This window comes from Selaginella moellendorffii, unplaced genomic scaffold (genome assembly GCF_000143415.4).
Source record: "Selaginella moellendorffii unplaced genomic scaffold, v1.0 SELMOscaffold_38, whole genome shotgun sequence".
NCBI lineage: Eukaryota > Viridiplantae > Streptophyta > Lycopodiopsida > Selaginellales > Selaginellaceae > Selaginella > Selaginella moellendorffii.
Window position 1 is genome coordinate 1,145,234 of NW_003314299.1, and position 19,961 is coordinate 1,165,194.

At 46.4% G+C, this 19,961-nt stretch overlaps 5 protein-coding genes across 6 annotated transcripts; 3 read left to right on the top strand and 2 right to left on the bottom strand.

Annotated features, from left to right (window-relative positions):
* Positions 1–797: 797 nt before the first annotated feature.
* Positions 798–1,868, bottom strand: LOC9658972 (uncharacterized protein At4g28440). Its single transcript, XM_002978767.2, has 3 exons — positions 1,764–1,868; positions 1,470–1,683; positions 798–1,266 (listed from the first exon to the last, which is right to left on the bottom strand). Exons 2-3 carry the CDS (start codon positions 1,681–1,683, stop codon positions 1,076–1,078), a joined length of 405 nt encoding a protein of 134 aa, XP_002978813.1. The 5' UTR covers positions 1,764–1,868; the 3' UTR covers positions 798–1,075.
* Positions 1,869–2,073: 205 nt separating this feature from the next.
* On the top strand, positions 2,074–3,565 carry LOC9658973 (glucuronoxylan 4-O-methyltransferase 1). Its single transcript, XM_002978649.2, has 2 exons — positions 2,074–2,396; positions 2,466–3,565. The coding sequence occupies exon 2, from the start codon at positions 2,529–2,531 to the stop codon at positions 3,471–3,473; it is 945 nt and encodes a 314-aa protein (XP_002978695.2). The 5' UTR covers positions 2,074–2,396; positions 2,466–2,528; the 3' UTR covers positions 3,474–3,565.
* Positions 3,566–3,640: 75 nt separating this feature from the next.
* Positions 3,641–7,991, top strand: LOC9658646 (DExH-box ATP-dependent RNA helicase DExH6). Of its 2 annotated transcripts, none has more exons than XM_024683599.1 (15): positions 3,641–3,803; positions 3,864–3,954; positions 4,012–4,306; positions 4,358–4,432; positions 4,485–4,529; positions 4,586–4,676; positions 4,730–4,788; positions 4,848–4,967; positions 5,017–5,069; positions 5,134–5,167; positions 5,221–5,310; positions 5,372–6,376; positions 6,441–7,487; positions 7,555–7,818; positions 7,876–7,991. In XM_024683599.1, the coding sequence occupies exons 1-14, from the start codon at positions 3,671–3,673 to the stop codon at positions 7,810–7,812; spliced, it is 3,396 nt and encodes a 1,131-aa protein (XP_024539367.1). In that variant the 5' UTR covers positions 3,641–3,670; the 3' UTR covers positions 7,813–7,818; positions 7,876–7,991. The 2 variants fall into 2 exon arrangements, with proteins under 2 accessions (XP_024539367.1, XP_002978696.2); XM_002978650.2 differs by having other exon boundaries at positions 7,866–7,982.
* Positions 7,992–10,009: 2,018 nt separating this feature from the next.
* On the top strand, positions 10,010–13,319 carry LOC9658648 (tRNA (cytosine(34)-C(5))-methyltransferase). The gene is made up of 16 exons (XM_002978652.2): positions 10,010–10,190; positions 10,254–10,342; positions 10,412–10,484; positions 10,541–10,653; positions 10,702–10,768; positions 10,827–10,875; positions 10,930–11,015; positions 11,066–11,201; positions 11,249–11,375; positions 11,425–11,480; positions 11,536–11,621; positions 11,673–11,765; positions 11,826–12,108; positions 12,160–12,590; positions 12,664–12,898; positions 12,953–13,319. The coding sequence occupies exons 1-16, from the start codon at positions 10,026–10,028 to the stop codon at positions 13,225–13,227; spliced, it is 2,364 nt and encodes a 787-aa protein (XP_002978698.1). The 5' UTR covers positions 10,010–10,025; the 3' UTR covers positions 13,228–13,319.
* A 227-nt stretch (positions 13,320–13,546) lies between these two features.
* LOC9658649 (endoglucanase 11) lies at positions 13,547–16,868 on the bottom strand. Its single transcript, XM_024683704.1, has 10 exons — positions 16,452–16,868; positions 16,158–16,370; positions 15,820–16,020; positions 15,542–15,631; positions 15,313–15,477; positions 15,136–15,262; positions 14,861–15,024; positions 14,449–14,788; positions 14,309–14,371; positions 13,547–14,226 (listed from the first exon to the last, which is right to left on the bottom strand). Exons 1-10 carry the CDS (start codon positions 16,656–16,658, stop codon positions 13,829–13,831), a joined length of 1,968 nt encoding a protein of 655 aa, XP_024539472.1. The 5' UTR covers positions 16,659–16,868; the 3' UTR covers positions 13,547–13,828.
* Positions 16,869–19,961: the final 3,093 nt, after the last annotated feature.

Here is a 19,961-nt window from a genome sequence, read left to right on the forward strand (position 1 = left end):
CTTCACCCGTTCAACACCCCTCACTCTCGCACCGCTGGTAAACTTCCGCTTGCAGACGGAACATCTTAGGCGCTGTTGGTCATGCTCCTTGTTGTTAAAGTAATCAAATCTAGTCTCCTGGCCGCAAAATATACACGGAACTAGCTTTTCAGTGTCTTGCTTAAACGCCATTGATCTCTTTCTCTTCAGGCTTTTCTCCAAACCGGGCTTGCCCAGCCCAATCGGCACCCTACAGTCACTCAAAATCTGAGCTTCACGAGGCCTTGGATTAGAAAAACTTGAGCTTTTGAGTGGCACAAGATCATGAAGAACTGCACTGGAAGATGAAGATATGTGCATAAAATCATGTAAAACTGGCTGTGAAGTTGAAGATGTTATGTTCTTCCTGTGCATGCTTGAAACCTCCAAATCAGGCAGTGCCCTTAGTTGGCTGTTCATGTTTGCTATAAGAGCAAAACGATCCTCTTCATCCATTGCAGCAGCACCACCACTAGAACTTTCCTCTGTTTCATCTGATGACAATAACGACGACTCCGGCGAGCCCCCAGATCCAGCAATGGCTTCCGGTTTAGCATCAAATCCTCCAGCTTCATCTATACCTAGCGCTTCATCGCGAGTTACGTTTCCTGTGATTACAGTTTTCACAATTATTGAATCCGTCTCCCTCCCCCTCAAAGATGTAATATGTTTGTGACAACTTTCGAGCGATGGGTGCCAGGTTTCCGTGAGAAGAATCACACCTCTGGCACCCCGATCATCTGGCCGCATCTCATCACCTATATAAACTTTTTGGAAACTTTTTGAGTGTAACTAGAAACCTTGGATTCATAAGGTCCTAATTATAGTGAAAAAAAAGGAAACATAAGGCCATAAAACCTTTAGGCCAAAACCCAAAACCCTGAATTTTTTGTGTGTGTTTGTTCTTGTTCGTGTTCTTCGCTGCTTCGCCACTTTTTTTCGTCTTCCCCAAACCAGGTTTTGCTCTTGCAATCTCCATCACTCTAGTGAAACATAGCTGCTGCTCGATGCCCAGCCACCGGAACCAAAGCACCCCAACACAAAGGATCCCGCTTGTCTACTCGTCGACGACGTTGACAAGCTCGTACTCCACAGCGGATAGGTTGTTGTCTTCCTTGACTGTGAAACTCTCGTCGGCTGCTGGCTCCACCCTTCCCCATTTGTCCACCGCCAAGCGCATGGACCCCTTGAACATGTCGATCTTGGCGTTTCGGAGGTTTACTGTCACTCCTGGCTTCATTAGATCCACTGCAAAAAATCGAGAAAGAAACAAGGAGTTAGCAATCCAAAGAACTTGCAGACAGATGTAAGAACGAGACGATCCAAAGAACTTGTAAGAACGAAACTATCCAAAGAACTTGTAAGAATGAAACCATCGCACAAGAGCTAGATCCAATCCAAACAACTTGAGCGAAGCAAGAAAACCAAGCTGAAAGAACGAGTGAAAATACCTTGTTCGTTCCTGGCAGTGAAGATGATCACTCCAGTGTCATCACCGACGACACACTCCGCGATTCGGACCTGGCGAACGTTTTGGCCGTCGGGTCTCGCTTTCCTGAGCACCATTTTCGACGAGACCACCTTGACGACGAGCGTGTGCCCGGTGGTGCCCGGGCGGAGCTGGTCGACCTTGATAAACACGGGCTTTCGCAAGGAAGCGGCCATCTACACCACACTCGAGAGCAAAATTTCGCAAAGAACGGCGAATGCGGCGCTCAATCCTGGGGATCTAGCAGCGAATTTACCTGGACAGCGCCAAGAGATGGATCGATCACCGAGCGAGCGCCACGGACGAAGAAACCCTAACGCGCAAAATTTCCCTCTCGTGCGTGCCCTAAACGAAGCTTCGAAATGGATTATAAAAAGTGAAATCGGGCCGTTAACTTGCGTGGATTTACCCCTGACAAGGGTGAAAAAGGCCGTCCGAATATTCTAATCGTATAATTTTGTCATTTTCCCAGAGAGGTAGTGACGCATCAACATCGAAATCTTCTCTCCGTTTGGTAACAGGTACGTGTCCTTCTCTCTGGCGGCCCACTCCAAGAACCCTAAAAATCTCTGGCCCCATTGGGATGGTGGGAGAGGGGAGATTTTCACGGTAGCTCGCAATGCCACCAGCAGCGAGGGGGTCCACATGGAATTCGGGTAGAGATGCTCCCATCGATCGCTCGATCGGCATAAACAAAATGGAATGGAAGGTTGCTCGCTGTCTACTTCAAGAAGGTTAGGTTCTTGCGCGCCTCGCCCAGGGATATTTCTTGCCTTGAGCACGCAGATTTCCAGCGAGCAGCGCAGCGCCAGCGCCAGAGAGCCAATGCCGGCAGATTCTTAGCTTGCAAGGCCTCCTTGCGAGAGATTGCGGTCGATTCCAGGCGCCGGTAAGTGAATTGGCAGGGATTTCGGTTGTTCTTGGCGATATTTCGAGCGGATCTCACGATCTTTGGCAGCTGTCGGCGAGATTTGGGACCTGGAACACCGGCATCGAGAGAATCCCGCGATAATCCACCTCCATGGCTCTGTTCCCGTCGCCAAATCCCAAGAACAAGCCGTCCTGGAAGCTCCTCCCGATTCTCATCCTCGTCGTCTTCTCCCTCGCCTTCTTACTCTTCCGCGACGCTAGCAATCCCTCGCAATCCCTCGCATCTTCTTCTTCTTCTTCTTCCTCCTCCTCTCCCTCCTCGCAGATCGTCCTCGTCCCCGTGAAGAACACAATCTCGGTCCCAATGACGGTGGAGCGCCTCCCGCACGATCTCATGACCGCGCTCGTCCACTACGCCTCCACCGACACGACGCCACAGCAGACCCGCGAGGAGATCCTCATGACCGCCAAGGTCCTCGCCAGCCGCGGCCCTTGCAACTTCCTCGTCTTCGGGCTTGGCCACGATAGCCTCCTCTGGAAGATGCTCAACTACGCCGGAAGAACAGTGTTCCTGGAGGAGTCCGAGGATTGGATCCGGCAGATCAGCGAGAAACATCCGGAGCTAGAGACCCATATCGTGGAGTACAGCACAGTTCTCACCGAGGCCGATCAGCTGCTAGAACACGCTCGATCCAATCGAAAGGGGAAGTGTACTGCCGTCCAGAATTTGCTACTCTCCGAGTGTAAGCTCGCGCTCAATGGGCTGGCGGACGAGCTCTTCCAGGTGGAGTGGGATGTGATCATGGTGGACGCGCCGCGCGGGTATTTCCCCGGCGCGCCCGGGAGGATGGCGGCGATCTTCAGCGCGGCGGTGATGGCGCGGAGCCGCAAGACTGGGAATGGGACGGATGTGTTCGTGCACGATGTGGAGCGCCCCGTGGAGCGCAGCTACTCGGAGGAGTTTTTGTGCCGGGAGAATTTGGTGGAGGAATCGGTGACGAGCCATCTGTGGCATTTTAGGGTTCTTCCCAGCCCCGTGGGCAGGCACGAGTTTTGCGTTGCATCGTCTTCCTCGGGGGGATCTCCCGCCAATTGAGCTCGTGTGATCTTTCCTCCTTTCTAGAGAAATTTAGGGTTCTTCCAAAGGGCATTTCTCGATGCTATGATTTGTCGCATTTTTTTTATCAATCGTGCGCGCGTCTTCTCGACGAGAGAGCTAGATCTTCCTAGGACGAATCTTTCTTAAAGATACCTTCTTCCCCTAGGACAATATTTTAGGGCTCTAGCGCGGCAATGGCGTTTTCATCGCGGGGGCATGGGAGGCAACGAGGGAGGGGTTTTGCCGTGGGAATGCGCCCGGTGGCTGAGGCGGATCGCATCACGATCATGGACCGGCTCCAGCAGTTCCGAGAGAGTAGCTCCCAGGGTAAGCAAAGATCGAGAGAAAATTTCGGGAGGAGCGAGTGATCTTTTCATCCATTGGCAGAGCTTACGTTTGAGGCGGATCTAAGCAACCACGATCGGGCAGTAGTGCACAGTTTCTGCCAGAAGATGGGATTTAAATCCAAGAGTTATGGGTAAAAAATTCCGGCTGGTTTCTCTAGCGAGAATATATTTTTGTTTCGTTCTTGCAGTAAAGGTAGCGATCGGCGTGTCACAGTCTTTAAGAATGTGAACCGGAAGGAGGCCAATGCTACCGTGACTCCGATTTTCTTTTGTCGAGAAACTAAGGAAGTTCTCGTGGAGATCTTTTCGCAGTTTCCTCCTAGTGATGAAGAAGGAAATGTTGCTATCAATGCTCCGGCTGATGTAGATCCTGTGCTGAGCTCTGCTGCTCCGGAGAAGGTCACGGCACTGTTCTTGACTCCTGCCGAGATCGCCAACAATGTGTCGCTTCTTTCAAAGAAGAGACAGACAACGCTCAAGAAGGTAATGTATGAGAGATTTTTTTGCTTGTCTAACGAGCCTCACTCAATGCAGCTGACAGAGACGACGCAAAAGCTTCCGATTTGGAAGTTTCGAGATGTTATCACGACTACTGTGGATCAAAACAAGGTACGCACTCGAGAATGGAGGTTTCATCTTTGCTCCGTTCCCGTTATCATAGGTTGTCATTATAGCGGGTGAAACAGGCTGCGGCAAATCAACACAAGTAAGTTTTACATTCATTTTATGGTTTGCGATTTTCATAACGATCGTGCCTTGCAGGTCCCTCAGTACTTACTTGATCATATGTGGGGGCAAGGGAAATCGTGCCGGGTGGTATGTACTCAACCTCGTCGAATTTCTGCTACTTCAGGTTCTTTGGTCTGAATGTGGAGTTTATGGATTTTAATTCACTTAGCTCTTCAGTTGCGGATCGTATCGCGACTGAGCGTGGAGAGGCTATTGGTGAAACGGTTGGCTATCAGGTAGGCGTTCCTTTCGGCACATTTATATTTTTTCTTCGGCTTGTACCTCGTTTAAATAGATCCGACTAGAAAGCAGAGGTGGTCCTCATAGCTCCTTAATGTTTTGTACCAATGGGGTACTGCTCCGGAAGCTCGTAACGGCGAAAGAAGCTGGAGTTTCAGCAACGCATATCATTGTGGTACGTTCATATTCACTAATATTAACTAGTTTTTACAACACAATTGTAGGACGAAATTCATGAACGAGATTGTAATGCGGACTTCTTGCTTATCGTTCTAAAGTGAGTTTTTGTGTTCTAGGCACTGGTCCGTGCCTGAAAAGTGTCCTTACAATTCTTTGTGCAGAGGATTGTTATTGGCTCAGCCAGACCTCCGATTGGTATATTTTGACTTCTTACTTCATCACATTATCAACATCCATGATCTTCACAGGTTCTCATGAGTGCCACTCTTGATGCGGAACTGTTCTCTTCGTATTTTAACAACTGTCCGGTTTTGAAGATACCGGGTTTTACTCATCCAGTAAGTGCTGATTTATGATGTTCATTCCAAAGTATCCTTTGGATTAACACTGGTTTTCTAGGTGACCGTGTACTACTTGGAGGATGTTCTCTCCATGACCAATTTCGAGGCCAATGCTAGAAAGCGCTCTGCGGAGCCTGCGGCAGATAGCCTTTTGCTCAGCGAGGAAGATGCAGATGAGATGGACAACGCGTTGACATGTGCTTGGCTAGATGATGACTTTGAGCAACTTCTGAGCTTGGTGACCGAGAATCCAAGACCTGAAGTCGTAGATTACCAGCATTCGTCGACAGGTATTACGGCCTTAATGGTTGCAGCTGGGAAAGGAAGGGTCGAAGACGTCGGCGTGCTTCTATCATTGGGAAGTAGCTGCTCGCTTGTGTCACAAGAGGGACAGACAGCTTTAGACATGGCCGAAAGTAACGGGGAAGAGGAGGCTGCAGAAACGATAAGGGAACACATCAAACAGGCAGCAGAAGTCCAAACTGCAGAAAAGGAAGCCGAAATTCTTGGGAAGTACCACGGCTCTGTGGATCAAGAAGAAGTAGACATTCTTCTGATCGAGCGTCTACTCCATACTATCTGTAGTGATCCTGGGGACGGAGCTGTTTTAGTGTTTCTTCCTGGCTGGGAGGATATCACGAGATGCAGAGACCAGCTGATGGCGTCACCATTTTACAGCGACGAAACCAGGTTCCTCATATTACCTCTGCATTCGATGATTCCTATGAGCGACCAAAAGAAGATTTTTACGAAGCCACCGCCCGGCGCGAGAAAGATTGTCTTGGCAACCAACATTGCTGAGAGCGCCATCACCATTGACGACGTTGTCTACGTGATTGATAGCGGGAGGATGAAGGAGAAAAGCTATGATCCTTATACAAACGTCTCTACTTTCCAGACAACGTGGGTTTCAAAGGCAAGTGCACGACAACGGCAGGGACGCGCAGGTCGCTGCCGTGCGGGCTTCTGCTATCATTTGTTCTCCAAAGTCCGTGCTGCATCCTTAGCCGACTTTCAACTTCCTGAGATGAAACGAACTCCTCTGGAAGAAGTTTGTTTGAAGGTAAAGATGATGCTTTGTCTTACAGTTGTAGTGTCTGATCATCTCTTCAAATTTTCTTTTGCAGGTAAAGCTTCTCCAGCCGCGTGGTGATGTAAGGGATTTCTTGTCGAGTGCTTTGGATCCACCACTCGACATATCCATCCAGAACGCTATGTCACTACTCCAAGACATTGGTGCACTTACACCTGCGGGAGAGCTTAGTGAACTTGGACAACAACTTGGCTCGTTGCCTGTTCATCCAGCTACGAGCAAGATGCTGTTGCTGTCGATACTACTCAACTGCCTGGATCCAGCGCTTACTATCGCCTGTGCAGCCGGATACCGAGACCCTTTTGTGCTACCTATGGCTCCGCACCTGAAGAGAGAGGCTTTTGCTGCAAAAAATCATCTGGCTTCAAAGTATGGGGGATACAGTGATCATTTAGCAGTCGTTGCTGCGTTCGACGGATGGGAAGCGGCGAGAAAAAGGGGTCAGGATTATAGTTTCTGCTCGCAGTACAGTTTATCACCAGGTGTTATGAACATGCTGGACGGAATGAGAAAGCAACTACTCAGAGAGCTGACGTTGAAGGGGTTCGTCAAGAGAGATCCGCGGCCATGCAGCTTGAATGCAAAGGATCCAGGCATTGTCCGAGCAATACTCTCCGCTTGCTTATATCCGTCCGTGGCAAGAATTCTGCCCCCTGATGAAAGTGGTCGGAAGGTTATTGCTCAGATAGCCAGGGGCGAGAAGGTTCGGATCCATCCTCAGTCATCGAACTTTCGGCTGTTGGTTCAGCAGCAGTTCCCGGATCTTAACGTTTACAACGACCACCTTCTTGTTTTTGACGAAGTCACTCGCGGAGAATCTCAGGTGTATATCAGAAACAACACTTGCGTCAAGCCTCATCCACTTCTGTTTTTCTGCACCGAGCTGTCCGTGGCGCCTCTTAGATCTTACCGAGAGGAAGAGTATGAGATGGCTGGTCCTGCCGAGAGGGAGCTTATGGAGGCTGCGGACGACACACTGGCAATGGTGATAGATCGATGGCTGAAGTATCAGACGTCGTCGGTCATGGCGGCACAGGTTTATTGTCTGCGCGAGCGGCTTTTATCGGCTTTGCTCTTCAAGGTACGTGAAAAAAGAGAAGATAAGTTCTTTCTTTCTAAAACTGCGAAACTTCCGCTTTGCATTCCAGGTGAAGAATCCGAGTGCCAACTTACCGGATATGCTCGCTGCGTCCGTGCATGCACTCGCCTGCGTTTTCTCATACGAAGGCGCATTGAGTATCGACGACTATCGTACACCTCCTCCACGAGGATATGTAACACAACAACAAGAACAACGAAGACCACATCAACATGAAAGAAGAAGCTCGAGACAGGAAAATTCATCTTTTGAACGTTTTTATCGAGCTAAGACCAAGTATGTTCCAGTTGTGAGGCCAAGGAACTAAAGCAAGGTTCGCTTTGTTCTGTAAACTAGATTTGTTTCTGACTCAATGTTTAGGGGTTTGCAGCTTCCACAATGGCAGCAGCATGTCCTTGCGCTTCCGTCTCCCGGCCTGGAATGCTCTCGAGCATGGGTTTTCTCAGAAATCAATGCTATCAGCTCCAGAAGAGAGTGGCATTTCCCGCAAGAAGCTGGACACGCAGATTGGCTACTGTCGCATATATGGAGAATTCGAGCAGCAACCCAGTCGCCAAGCTCGTTAGTTCACTCCCTATCGTGGGTCTGTTCATGAGGATACTCAGTGACGAAGGTGGAATAGGAGGTGATAGAGTGGATTTTCCGGACTTTTACACAAGGGTGCAGAAGAGATGTCCGGAGGACGCGTCAGGAGCGTTCGCTCGTTTTGTAGAGCGCCACGGCAAGGTAGATTTTTACTTCGCAACTAAGAACTCATTTTTTTTCCCTTTCTTCTTCCAGGTAGCGAAGCCAATGTTCGTGCTTGTTTGGTGCTGGGTAGCTGCAGTCGGCGCTGGTCTCCTTAAAAGTGAGGACATTGCAATGGCGGCTTCTCGTCTCAGAGTTTCTTACGACGTCCAGTACGAGGTCGACTGCTTTGGCCTTCTCATGGACGAAGCTCTACAGGTTCGGGAGCATCTCTGTCTTCACAGTTTCGTAATCTCACGCAGCTTGTTTTCGTTTAGAAACGAAGAAAGTCTAATTCACCAGTTCCGGACGTGCCAATGATCACACGGATCGATAAAGCTCTAGACGGGATTTGTGCGTGCTCCATCGGGACAAAAAAAATCTCCAAGGAGGACGCTGAGCTGCTCTCCAAGATGATGTCGGCAGTCTTTCCGGGAGTCCCAGCACGCGAGATTGATGAGCTCGTCGAAACTCGAGTGTCCAGTGCAAGCTGAGCGAACAAAACTAGAGGTACTTTTGATTTTTACACTATTATAATTTTTTTGCTCTCGCAGCACAGCTTGAGATCTCCGCTACTCACTTAATCCTTGATGTGTTTACTTTCTCAAGGATTTTCTTGGGAACTAAGAGATGTTTCTCGATTTTAGTCTTGCAAAGCTGAGAGATTGAAGATCCTTTGCTTCTCAAGCGTTGTTTGGCTTTCCAGGTCTCTCAGCTTTGACGAGAAAACTGTCCCTGCGATTTCGTCGCTAAACAGGTTCGCAAAGCTTTCCTCGTTTTCTTTGCTTAAAGGTCACGCCATTCCTCTACAGGGAAATGCCATGCTTTGTACAAACGTCCTCTTCTACAAGAGCCTTCTCCTCCAAGACCAATGGCGAAAGCCAAGAACCACCGAGAGGGAAGTTGGAAAGCTAGCGAAAAACCAAGAACCTCCGAGAAAGGGGAAAAAATGGAAAAGGTAAATTTACACATTGCATTGATCGAAGCTCACGACTTTGGATCCATGGCGTGGAGCTTGGCCAGCCTCTTGCGCTCCTCCCCGCGCAGCTTGGCGCCGGGAGTGAACTTCCTCTTGCACCTCAAGCAGCGCCGCCGCGGTTGATCGTGCCGGTGATTGTTAAAGTAGTCGAATCGCGTCGCGGATCCACAAAAGATGCATGCCACCGCTGCCGGATCATCCCTGCGCCTCAAATCGCTGGCCGGAGGAGGAGGAGGAGGAGGAAGAGGAGGGCGAGGCAAATCCTCCGCGCTCGCTGGAGAAGTCACTGCGCTGCTCGATCCCAGAGGCGCTCCGGCAAACCCCAGCGTGAGCCATGGTTTCTTGCCGCCAAGGTCGGGAGCGCCAGTGTCTCGAGACGAGGACGACGATGACGACCTCTCGCAGCTCGCGCTCGCGCTCGTCGATGGGCTCCCGCCCTTGCAGAGCGCGAGGCCCAGATCGAGCTCCTCCCCCGGACGATCCTTGTGATCTTGGGCGATCAAAGTCGCGATTTGGAGCTCTAGCTTGCGGAGGAGAGTGGTGTCCTGGTGGCGGCGATGATCATCCATGGAAGAGAAGAAGAGAGGAAAAGGAAGAGAAAAAAGCAATGCATTACTTTAGCTTTAGGGTTTATATAGAGCCACCGACAATAAAAGGGAACTGACGTGTCTAGAAAGATTTATATGAGAGCTAATTTTTACTATGGAATTAAAGTCGTTATGTGACTAGGATTTAGGGTTAAAGCCCAGGGGTTAAAGTAGTTTAGGGTTAGGGTTTATAGCTTTTTAAAGTCCTGGTTTAGGGCTTTAGCGGGAATGGGGCGAGGGAGAGGAGGGAAGAGAGGGCGCACGCAGCGCAGGGATTTTCGCGATGGCCGCGAGAATGTGTGGAAGAAGCCCCGGGAGCAGGGCGATGGCGATGGCGATGGCGGCTGGGCGCCGTTTGTCGTGGAAAGTCCCGCATTTGAGGAGTATTACAAGGTTCTTTGCTTTTCTCTTTCGTTCTCGTTGTAGTGAGTGAGATTTTGGCTTTCTTTCCTCCAGAAGCAAGGAATTGTGCCCGAGAGTGAGTGGGGGCAATTCATGGCGTGCTTGCGCAAGTCTTTGCCGACGACCTTCCGGATCAATGGAGGGTATGTTCTTCCTTTGCGTTTGCAGCGTCGATCTCAATGCATTCTTTTTTTCCTTGTTTGGAGTTCCAGTGGACAGTATGCTGAATGCATTCGAGACCAAATGCGGCGAGATTTCTTTGATTGTTTGAAGGATGAAACCGAGGTAGTAATTCGCAGAGTTCTTTTCCTCATTTTCATTTCCAAACTTTGGCTGTGAAGATTGATGGCGAAGTGATTGAACCTCCTCGGCCACTTCCCTGGTATCCGAACGATCTCGCCTGGCATTTGAGTTTTTCGAGAAGGCAGCTCCGCAAAGCTTCTATACTGCAAAGGTAACTTTTCCGTATAGGCGTTCGAGTCATTGCTGACTATCCGAGCAGAATACACGAATTTTTGAAGGAGGAGAATGAGTTGGGTAATATCACGAGGCAAGAGGCTGTTAGCATGGTGAGTGTTGAAATGCTTAGAGATCTCCTGACAACGTTTTTCTTTCTTCTCATTGTAGGTTCCTCCTCTATTCCTGGATGTGAAACCGAATCACCGCATTCTTGACAGTAAGTTGTAGTTTGGAATTTACGCCTTTTAACCTTCTTGTGTTTTTGTGACAGTGTGTGCAGCACCTGGTTCTAAAACTTTTCAACTTCTGGAAGTCATTCACAAGGACGATCAGCCGGGAGCTTTGTCCCAAGGAATGGTGAGTGGGCCTTATTTCATCGATTTCTCTGACGCCATCCATCTTACAAGGTCATAGCCAACGACCTGAATGTCCAACGTTGCCATCTTCTTATACATCAGACAAAGAGAATGTGTAGTCCAAATATTCTTGTTACGAACCACGAGGCTCAGCACTTCCCAGGGCTAAAGAAGAAAAAACTTGAAGGTAGAAGCTTCTTGATCTGTGTCGTGCGTGTATCAAAGTGTTTGCAGTCGATGTGAAGGACAAGGAACCTTCGATAGGAGATGATATGGGATTATTGTTCGATCGCGTATTATGTGATGTACCGTGTAGCGGAGATGGTACCATGCGCAAAGCTCCTGATCTCTGGAAAAAATGGTTTGTCTTTTCTGGTTCTATGCTGTCTGATATTTTAAGTGAGATACAGGAGCCCCGGCATGGGGAATGGTTTGCATTGTCTTCAAATACAGATTGCTATGCGAGGTAAAGTATTGTTTCATTTGGATGACTTTACAAACATGCCTTGAAATTTGTTTAGGTGTCGCATTGTTGGAAGTCGGAGGGCGTATGGTTTATTCAACATGTTCTCTCAATCCAATAGAGGATGAAGCGGTTGTCGGAGAGGTAGCATTTCTGTTTTCATAACTTACAACATATATTGAATTTTGTGCGCAGATCCTTAGACAAAGTGGTGGCTGTATGGAGCTGCTCGATGTTTCGTCCGAGCTTCCAACGCTGAGGCGAAGGCCTGGCTTAAAATCTTGGAAGGTCCTTTGTTTTTCTCTTGCAACGTGAGCCTTCTCTGATTTTGCAAGTGTGTCGTATCAGGTGCGAGGACGCAGAAGATGGTTTTCCTCTTACCATGAAGATAAATTTCGAGCTGTTCTACCCAGCATGTTCCCATCTGGAAAGAGAATGGCCCAAATCACACTAGAGAGAGAGGGGGACATGGACAGTGGAAATAACGTCGAGAACCCCTCTGAAGGAGCCACTGAGAGCGAAGCAGAGGTATCAGAGTTCCCTCTTGAGCGCTGCATGAGGATTTTGCCGCATGATCAGGATACAGGCGGGTTTTTTATTGCCGCTTTCCAGAAAGTGGGACCATACAAACGTAAGTGTAGTTATGAATCTTCGTCCTCGCATTCATGTTGTTTCTGTTCAGGCGTTTCAAACAGCTTCTCCGGGAAGAAGTCTCGTGGCCGTGGAAAGGCTCCGCAAGAGGCCGAGGAAAACGTGGACAACGATACGGAGAATCCTGAGGCTGTTGATAACGATAACGAGCCCGATAACGCTCAGTCGGCGGAGCTCGAGCTCGACAGCCAGAGGGAGAATCGAAAACAACAGAAGCAGGGCCCCTGGCACGGGGTTGATCCCGTCTTATTCCTGGAAGACGACCAAATCATCCGCAGCCTGGCCTCGTACTATGGCATCCAGGAATCGCTGCCACTTTCAGGCCACTTGGTGGTGAGAAGCGAGGACACTTCCCGAGTGAAAAGGATTTACTACGTCTCCAAGTCCGTGGGCGACGTGGCCCGGCTAAACTTTCGGTCTGGCCAGCTGCTCAAGATCACCTCCGCTGGTCTGAAGATCTTCGTAAGTAGCTAGTTTCTCGCTTTCACAGGCTTTCCTTACCTACACTCACCGTGTTAATTTCTTTTACTCCCAGGAGCGGCATTCGAACAAGGAAGATGCGTCCTCTTGTAACTTTCGGATCGCCTCAGAGGGCCTGCCACTCCTCCTACCGCATCTAACAAAGCAGCTCTTGTACGCAACCAAGGACGACTTTAAGTTGCTGCTATCGCCCAGTGCCGTCCCGTTCGTAGCGTTTAAGGATCCGGCGTTCACGTCCGCCATGCAAAGCCTCCTCGTAGGATGCTGCGTGGTTGTGCTCAAAGATTCCGGTAACTCTTTTATGACCTCTTTCAAGTTCTCGATCTCTTTGTTTTGTTTTGCAGTTGGAACGAACGATGTAACCGCGGTTGGCTGCTGGAGGGGGCGGACGAATATGAGCTTGCTGGTGCCAAGAGTGGAAGCGGATCAGATGCTCAAGAGACTCTTCCCGGAAGAAGTTGAAGCTGGTGATCGAACTTCCAATCCAGTAAATGCAAACGAGGATGACACACTCGAAGAACAAAAAGGTGATGAAATGGATGAGCACACAATCGAGGAGGACGAAGGAGAAGAAAAGGGTGACGAAAAGGATGGGCGGCACACACTCGAAGGACAATAACAAAAACTTCATGACACACACACACACATGCTAGACTTGTTTTGGATCTTTGTGTTGATTAAACACAGGAAACTATGATGTTTTGGACTGGAGCCCTTGACTCTGACTACGAGCATGACAGTGGAAGTTACATTTTTAAATGGCAAAGCACACGAGAGAAGATTAAAGAAAATGGCCAGTGGGACTGACTGGAAGAACATGCATCTCATCAGAGATAGAAAGTTACACCTCAATTTAAAATCTTTTTCTTTTTTACACAAACATTAAACAGTAGCATAAGGTGGGATGGTATCCATCCACACTTTTTTTCATTTTGATGGGCAGACAACACAAAACTTGCAATAAATTAAAAGAATCCTCCACTACACAGAGAGGTGGCATGGTATCCATCCAAACCGAGGATCTCCTGTGCAAATCCTACAGGCTCAAACGATACCTTACGCTCTCACTCTCTCCAGGCTCCCAAATTTTTACACTAGACCTCTACACTACACTCACCAACAAAGCAAGAAATAAAGAAAGAGAGAGAAGGAGAGATAGGTAACTTACATCCTCCCTTTGAAGACGAAGAAAGCTCGAGTGTGTGTGGCTCCCCAAAAATTTACACGCTGCTTCCAGGTGCGGTGGTGCGGTAACTGGCGACTCTGATCTTGGCCCGCTCACCGCTCGCCGCATTTATGTACACGAAAACGAAGCTCTCGAGCGGATTCAAGGAGCTCCGCCAGTGAGGGAAGGTGAATGATCCGTCGCCCGCGTCGCTGCTGCTGCTGCTGCTAGTGCTGCTAGTGCTCCTGCTAGTGCTGCTGCCGCTACTGGATGTACGCGTCAATCCCCAATACTGGCCCTCTTGAAGCCGATTGATTTGGAGAACGATGGCTTTTACCGTCCGCCTCCTCGATGTGTTCTTCACTGTCACCTCGTACTTGTACTGGACCTGGCCTTCCAAAGTCCACGAGCCCACCAGCCTTTGCCGGATGGACAGCACTGATTTCACGCCACCTTTTAGTGGAGAAAAGCAAAGCACGGAGTAAGTATACGATTGTTAAAAGAGAGTGGACTCTCTTTACGAAGAGAAGCTTACGTGGTATCGTCTTTAAAGCCGTTCTTACTGCTCCCACCAACGACGTCTTTGAGGCCTTGAGCTCTGCGAAACCAAAGAGAAAACGTAAGTTCTTGAGCACTCACTCACTCTAGCCGTAAGAAAGAGAGATAGATTCCTGCCTGATTGCTGGTAGCGGTGGTCTTGTAGCAATCTGGCCAGGATGCCGATAAGCGGCCCAGTGTTATACGTCGCGGGCTCGGTCTGCTCGAAGTTGTATCTCTCGTCGGCGAAGTTATCGTACAGGTCGGGACCGCCGACGAGCGCGCCAATGAGGACGTTTGGGTCGCTCATCTTGCGCAGGTACCAGCTGCTGTAGCCGCCCCGGCAGCTGACAAAGGCATTGTCGACTTTGATGGACACGATGGACGATGCCCGGTGGTGGACCTGGCGGGGATAGTTCTGACCAAAACCGATGAGGTAGCTCGTTGCTCTTGGATTGTCTCCTAGGATGTAGTCCACCTGGGGCAGCATATAACAGACTCGCATTAAAAACTTGGTCGAGGGGTTCTTGAAGAAGGGAATTGGACTAACCTGGGACTTTGCGAGTGCTAGAAGCTCACTGGAGTCGGAGCTCAGCCTGGGGCATTGCAGTTGCTGGCGTGACGACGCGAGGTAGTCAGAGTACACAGTTAACAAGAAAGATGCAGTTACAACGTACTGCATGTTGTTCCAAGATCTCACGTACATCAATCCGCCTGAGAGAGACAAAGAAATTAAAGAGCAATGGTCAGCCAGAGGGTGTACAAACTTGGAAGAAAAAAAACATGGGTCCAAAAAAAAGAAAAAAAAAACGAAGAAAAGCTCACCAGGCGTTCTTGGCAGGTGAAAGCCGTTATTTTTCTGAAGAGCAGCACAAAGGAAGAATTGTGCCTTGGATTGAAACAGCTCCAGCGTTGGAATGTGTCGTGGAGAAGCTCGTCCTTGCATGAGAATCTGCAGCTCATGAATAAGCCATGTTCAATAGCCAGTTAAAAAAATGCTACCTTCGATGCAAGAACTTGAACTCCTGGATACTTCACGTCCCAGGAGAACTCCATAAGCCCCCAGATTGTGCCCCCCAACGCTCCGCCGTTATCGACAGCGTAATCGAGATACTGCTCGTCTCCAGTCGCTTCGTAAAGCCACAGGGACGCCCACAGAAGTTCATCCTGGAAAAGACCAGTTACCAGAATATCTCAGTCACCAGCTGTTGCTGAGACGTAAAGACCTTACCGCGTAGCCACTCTTGGAAGTGTAAAAATTTTGCGCGAGGCGGATGCTACTGTCGTACTTCCCGCGATACTTGTCCGCGAATTCAAACAGCTGGTAAGACACCAAAATCGAAGGAACAGGGAAGTGAGTACCGAGTATACAAAGAAAACGCGAAACAGGAACAAAACAATGAAATGCCAGCCATGGGTGATAAGCGCTCCGGACCGACGAAAAGACAAGAATGACGAAAACAGAGCCGAAAACGAGGAGATACCAGCAAGGGGATATAGAGAGGTGACCTGTTTGGAATGTTCTACGAGCAGATCTGAGTAAGTCGGGTCAGAGCTACGCAACGCGATAGATGCCGCGGCCATTGCTGCCGCCGTTTCGCCCGCAAGGTCGGATCCAGGGTTGCTGGTGTCGATCTTGTAAGCACGGCGCGAAGTGGTCATGTCTTCTGGCCGCTGCCAGCAACCATGGTCGTTCAGGCCATCGCCCACCTACAAAATCGAGAACTTTGGGTAAGAACACGAATCCACATTCACCAAAGAAACGTGAGTAAAGTGAAAGATTTTAAGAATGTGAGCTCTAAAAATCTTAGCTACTGGCTAGTCTTTGAAAGAAAGGGGTTCTATACCTGGCCCCACAGCTCGAATGGCGCAGTGTGAGCTTTGAGGAAGTAATCGGTGCCCCATTTGATGGCTTCTTTCGCGAATCCCATCTGGCCGGCGCCATCGATCTGCTTGCCATACTCGATGGCGCTCCAAGACAGCATTGTGATCGTGAAGGCCATTGGGAGGCCAAACTTGACATTGTCGCCGGCGTCGTAGTAGCCGCCGACTAGATCAACCTGGGCAAAGAAAGAAAGAACGAGGGGTGTGAGAAACCCGGGCAAAATATTTCGACGATCGAGCAAGAAAGAAGCGCTTACGCCCTGGGATTTGCCGTCGTCGAGCGCCGAATCCCCCCGCCAAGACGCCCGCTGGCTCGGCGGCAGCCTCCCGGATCGCTGCGCCTCGTAATACAAGAACGTCTTGCCCAGCGCATCCGAGTAATCGAACGCCAGCGCCGATTCGAGCAATGCAGCTACCAGAACCGCGCCCAGGCACGCGCAAATCGATGCATTCCTCCTCGACATCACTCCGCCGGCACGAAATTTCTGGAAATTTCCGCTCACACTTGCGAAATCTCTCACAGATGCGCGCGCCAGGCGCCAGAATATCACTGCACACGCCCGGATCGACAGCAAAACGATCGATAACGGGCAATGCTGGAAGAATCAGGGTAAAGAAAGATCGATCTAAAGCTATAGCATCAAGAACCCTAAAAACACGACGATCGTGGAATGGTGTATAGAAGTAGCAGCAGTGGCTAGCTAACAGCTTCAGCCGACAACAATTTCCTTTCCATCTATCTTTCTTTCTTTTTTTTACCGTGCGTGCTGGTTAGCCGTTAGACGACAATGCTGCGGTAACTTTATCTTTTCCCTCTCCAGTGACGGGTAGTTAGCCGTTGCGAGGGCGTGCGATACGACAATGAAGAAAATGTTTTGACCGGCAGATCCATCCGGGGTTAAACTTTATTTGGCAATTGACTTTGGGTAAAATAGACAAGTCTGGAGAACTTATGGTGACCACGACGAAAGAAGGAAACTGTTGCATTTGCTAGCCATGTGAGGGGTTCCAGGTATCGCATGTGCCGGGCGCGAATAAAATAGAATATCTCAGTGATGACTGGTGAATTTAAGTGCGAATATTATTTATTTTGTAACAGTATAATATTTTGCTTTAATTGGTTAATTTAATATTATGCAAATAATTATAAATTAAAGCTGTGAATATACAATTAACCCAAAAACGTTAGCTTATATATAAAAGTGAGTGGTCCAGTGAGTGGTCCAGATTGAAACTAATCAAATAACTATTAAAATCCTATAACACTAATAATAGTATATAACATTACTCACCATCCCCTTCTTTAAGAAGGATAGAAAGTAATTAAAATTCTTTGGTTGATGGGGATTTAAAGGAACATTAGGAGGAAGTATTGATAGTGCTATTTATTTTTTATCCCTTTGTATGAAGTGTTTTAGTTATTGTGTATATACAATTTTTGGAGGATTGTTATGTTGAATGTTTTGTTGAACCTTATAAACTTGTGGTATAACTTGCTACAACAGTTAATAAGGTTAAATTTCTACATGGTGAGAGGAGAAGGGGTGATGGAATGGATTTTTGGCAATTTTCCAACAAAAATTGTGATCTTGGAGATTTAAAACAACCCAAAAACACAAGTTTTTTATCATTCATCAGGCATACTTTTTTAATAAAATATAATTACAAACTTTTTGATACAGATATTGATGTGAATATCAAAAACAAGATGCTCATGAAACATCCTTTACAGTTGCTGAATCTACACTAAAGTCAAAACCTAGAAGTATAAGCGTGCAATTTTTTAGTCAAATAATTTTACAAATGGCTTGATTATGTGTTGAGTTGTAGTCATTGCAAATGGTGTTGAGTCAAACTTTTGACTTCATCTTTGGTATGGATTGGTTGCAGCACAATCATGCCTAATGTGACTTTGTATTATCATAGAAAGCATTGTAATAAGAATGGAATTTCTTGTTATGGTCAACTTAACCTGACTAGAGCAAAGTCATTATTTCCTCAAAAGCTTTCAGCAAATATTCGACATTATATGATTTATATGATCCATTAAGATTTCACATCAAATCAGATTTATAATAAGTATATACAGATTGTGGAAAGGAATAAGTCATCTGGTGAACCTCTTTGTCGAAATGATTTTCTAACTATGTAGAATATTAACAATTTGCATAGAAAGTATTTGCTTTCAACTTATCAACTACATAAAAATGATGTACAAAGTGTATATATTTAGAAAAACACAAATCCTGAGAAAATATTTTCTTATCACAAAGGTGATCGAGGTAAAGATTATTTTAGCATTGAGATTCAAACAACTTAGCAACTGCAAAAGATGGTAGACTTTGCAAATAATAATTTGTTCAGTTTTGATGCAACTTTTAAAATTAATCGCTACAAAGTAAAATTTTATTTATTTTTAAGTGAATAACATTTAATAATTTATAGTTCCCATTATATACCATGCTTATTTTTCATTATCATGGAAATGATCTTCCAATTGCATGGGTTTTAACTTTTAGTGAGAAAGGAGAACATATGAAGGATTGGATGATAGTTTTTAAAAAACAAGTTTTAAAACACATTTCAGATTGAAAACCATATGTGATAGTGATTAATGATGCTAAAGTAGAGATTAATGCTATAAAGTAATTAGTTTGATATGATATAATATAATTTTTTTTCTTTTATATAGAGCTATATTTTTTATTATCAAATTCTATTATGTATTTGGCATGTAAGGAGGAATTGGCTCAAACTTATTATTCATAATGTGAAATCTTGGGATATTATGATGGAAATATGGAAACTTCTCAAAGATATTATATATTATTTATTTCATGCAACTTTTCATGATGATAATATTATACGAGCTGAGATTAAACAACTTATCGAACATTTTGAGATGGATTTTCAAAATTAAATAGCCTTTATCAAGTATTTTCAAAATGAATAGAAGGACAAAGTTAGTAAGTGAATTAATATTTTTATTTTTATAAATTATTTTAATTTATATTTGATAAATATGTGGGTTGTTGCTACTTGAAATTTCCCTCATACTAACAAAGCAACAAATAGTTTGATTGAGGCATTCCATGCAAATATGAAAACTATACTCTCATTCGAAAAAATATATATTTTCAATCGAAAGATGGATTAGGTAATTCATCAACTTATCACTAAGATTTATGTGAGGTATTGGTTTACTAGTTATTGCAAAGATCATGGTCTTATTCGAAACTATGCATACGAAAAACTAATTGATGGTGTGATTATTAAAACAAGAAATATTAACAACTCTCAAGTAAAATTCGATACAGACAATACTCACAAATCTTGTGTATAATCCTCTTTAGATTCAACTATATGGTATTTTATTGTTGGAGATGAAGGACATAGTGATTGGGCTTTTTTGATTTGGTGTAATTGTCCATAGGCAAGCAAAAGAAACTTTTGTAAGTCTCTAGCAAAAGTTATTATGTTAAAACAAGGAGACAAAATTGACCGCACTACAACTAATTATGAGATTTAATCATCACAATTGTATGCAATTTTAGAACTTAGGTCAGATGACTTATTTTATCATCATCAAGATTTTGAAACACAACTATGACATAGGTAATTCACTTATTAATTAAAATTTTGAAATACTTTTAAAATTTGAGCAAAAACTTATCCATCAAAATGTTTATTATGAGCAAGAAATTCAATTGGAGACTATATTAGAGGTAAACTACTACATTTTATATACTAATATATATGAATATTGT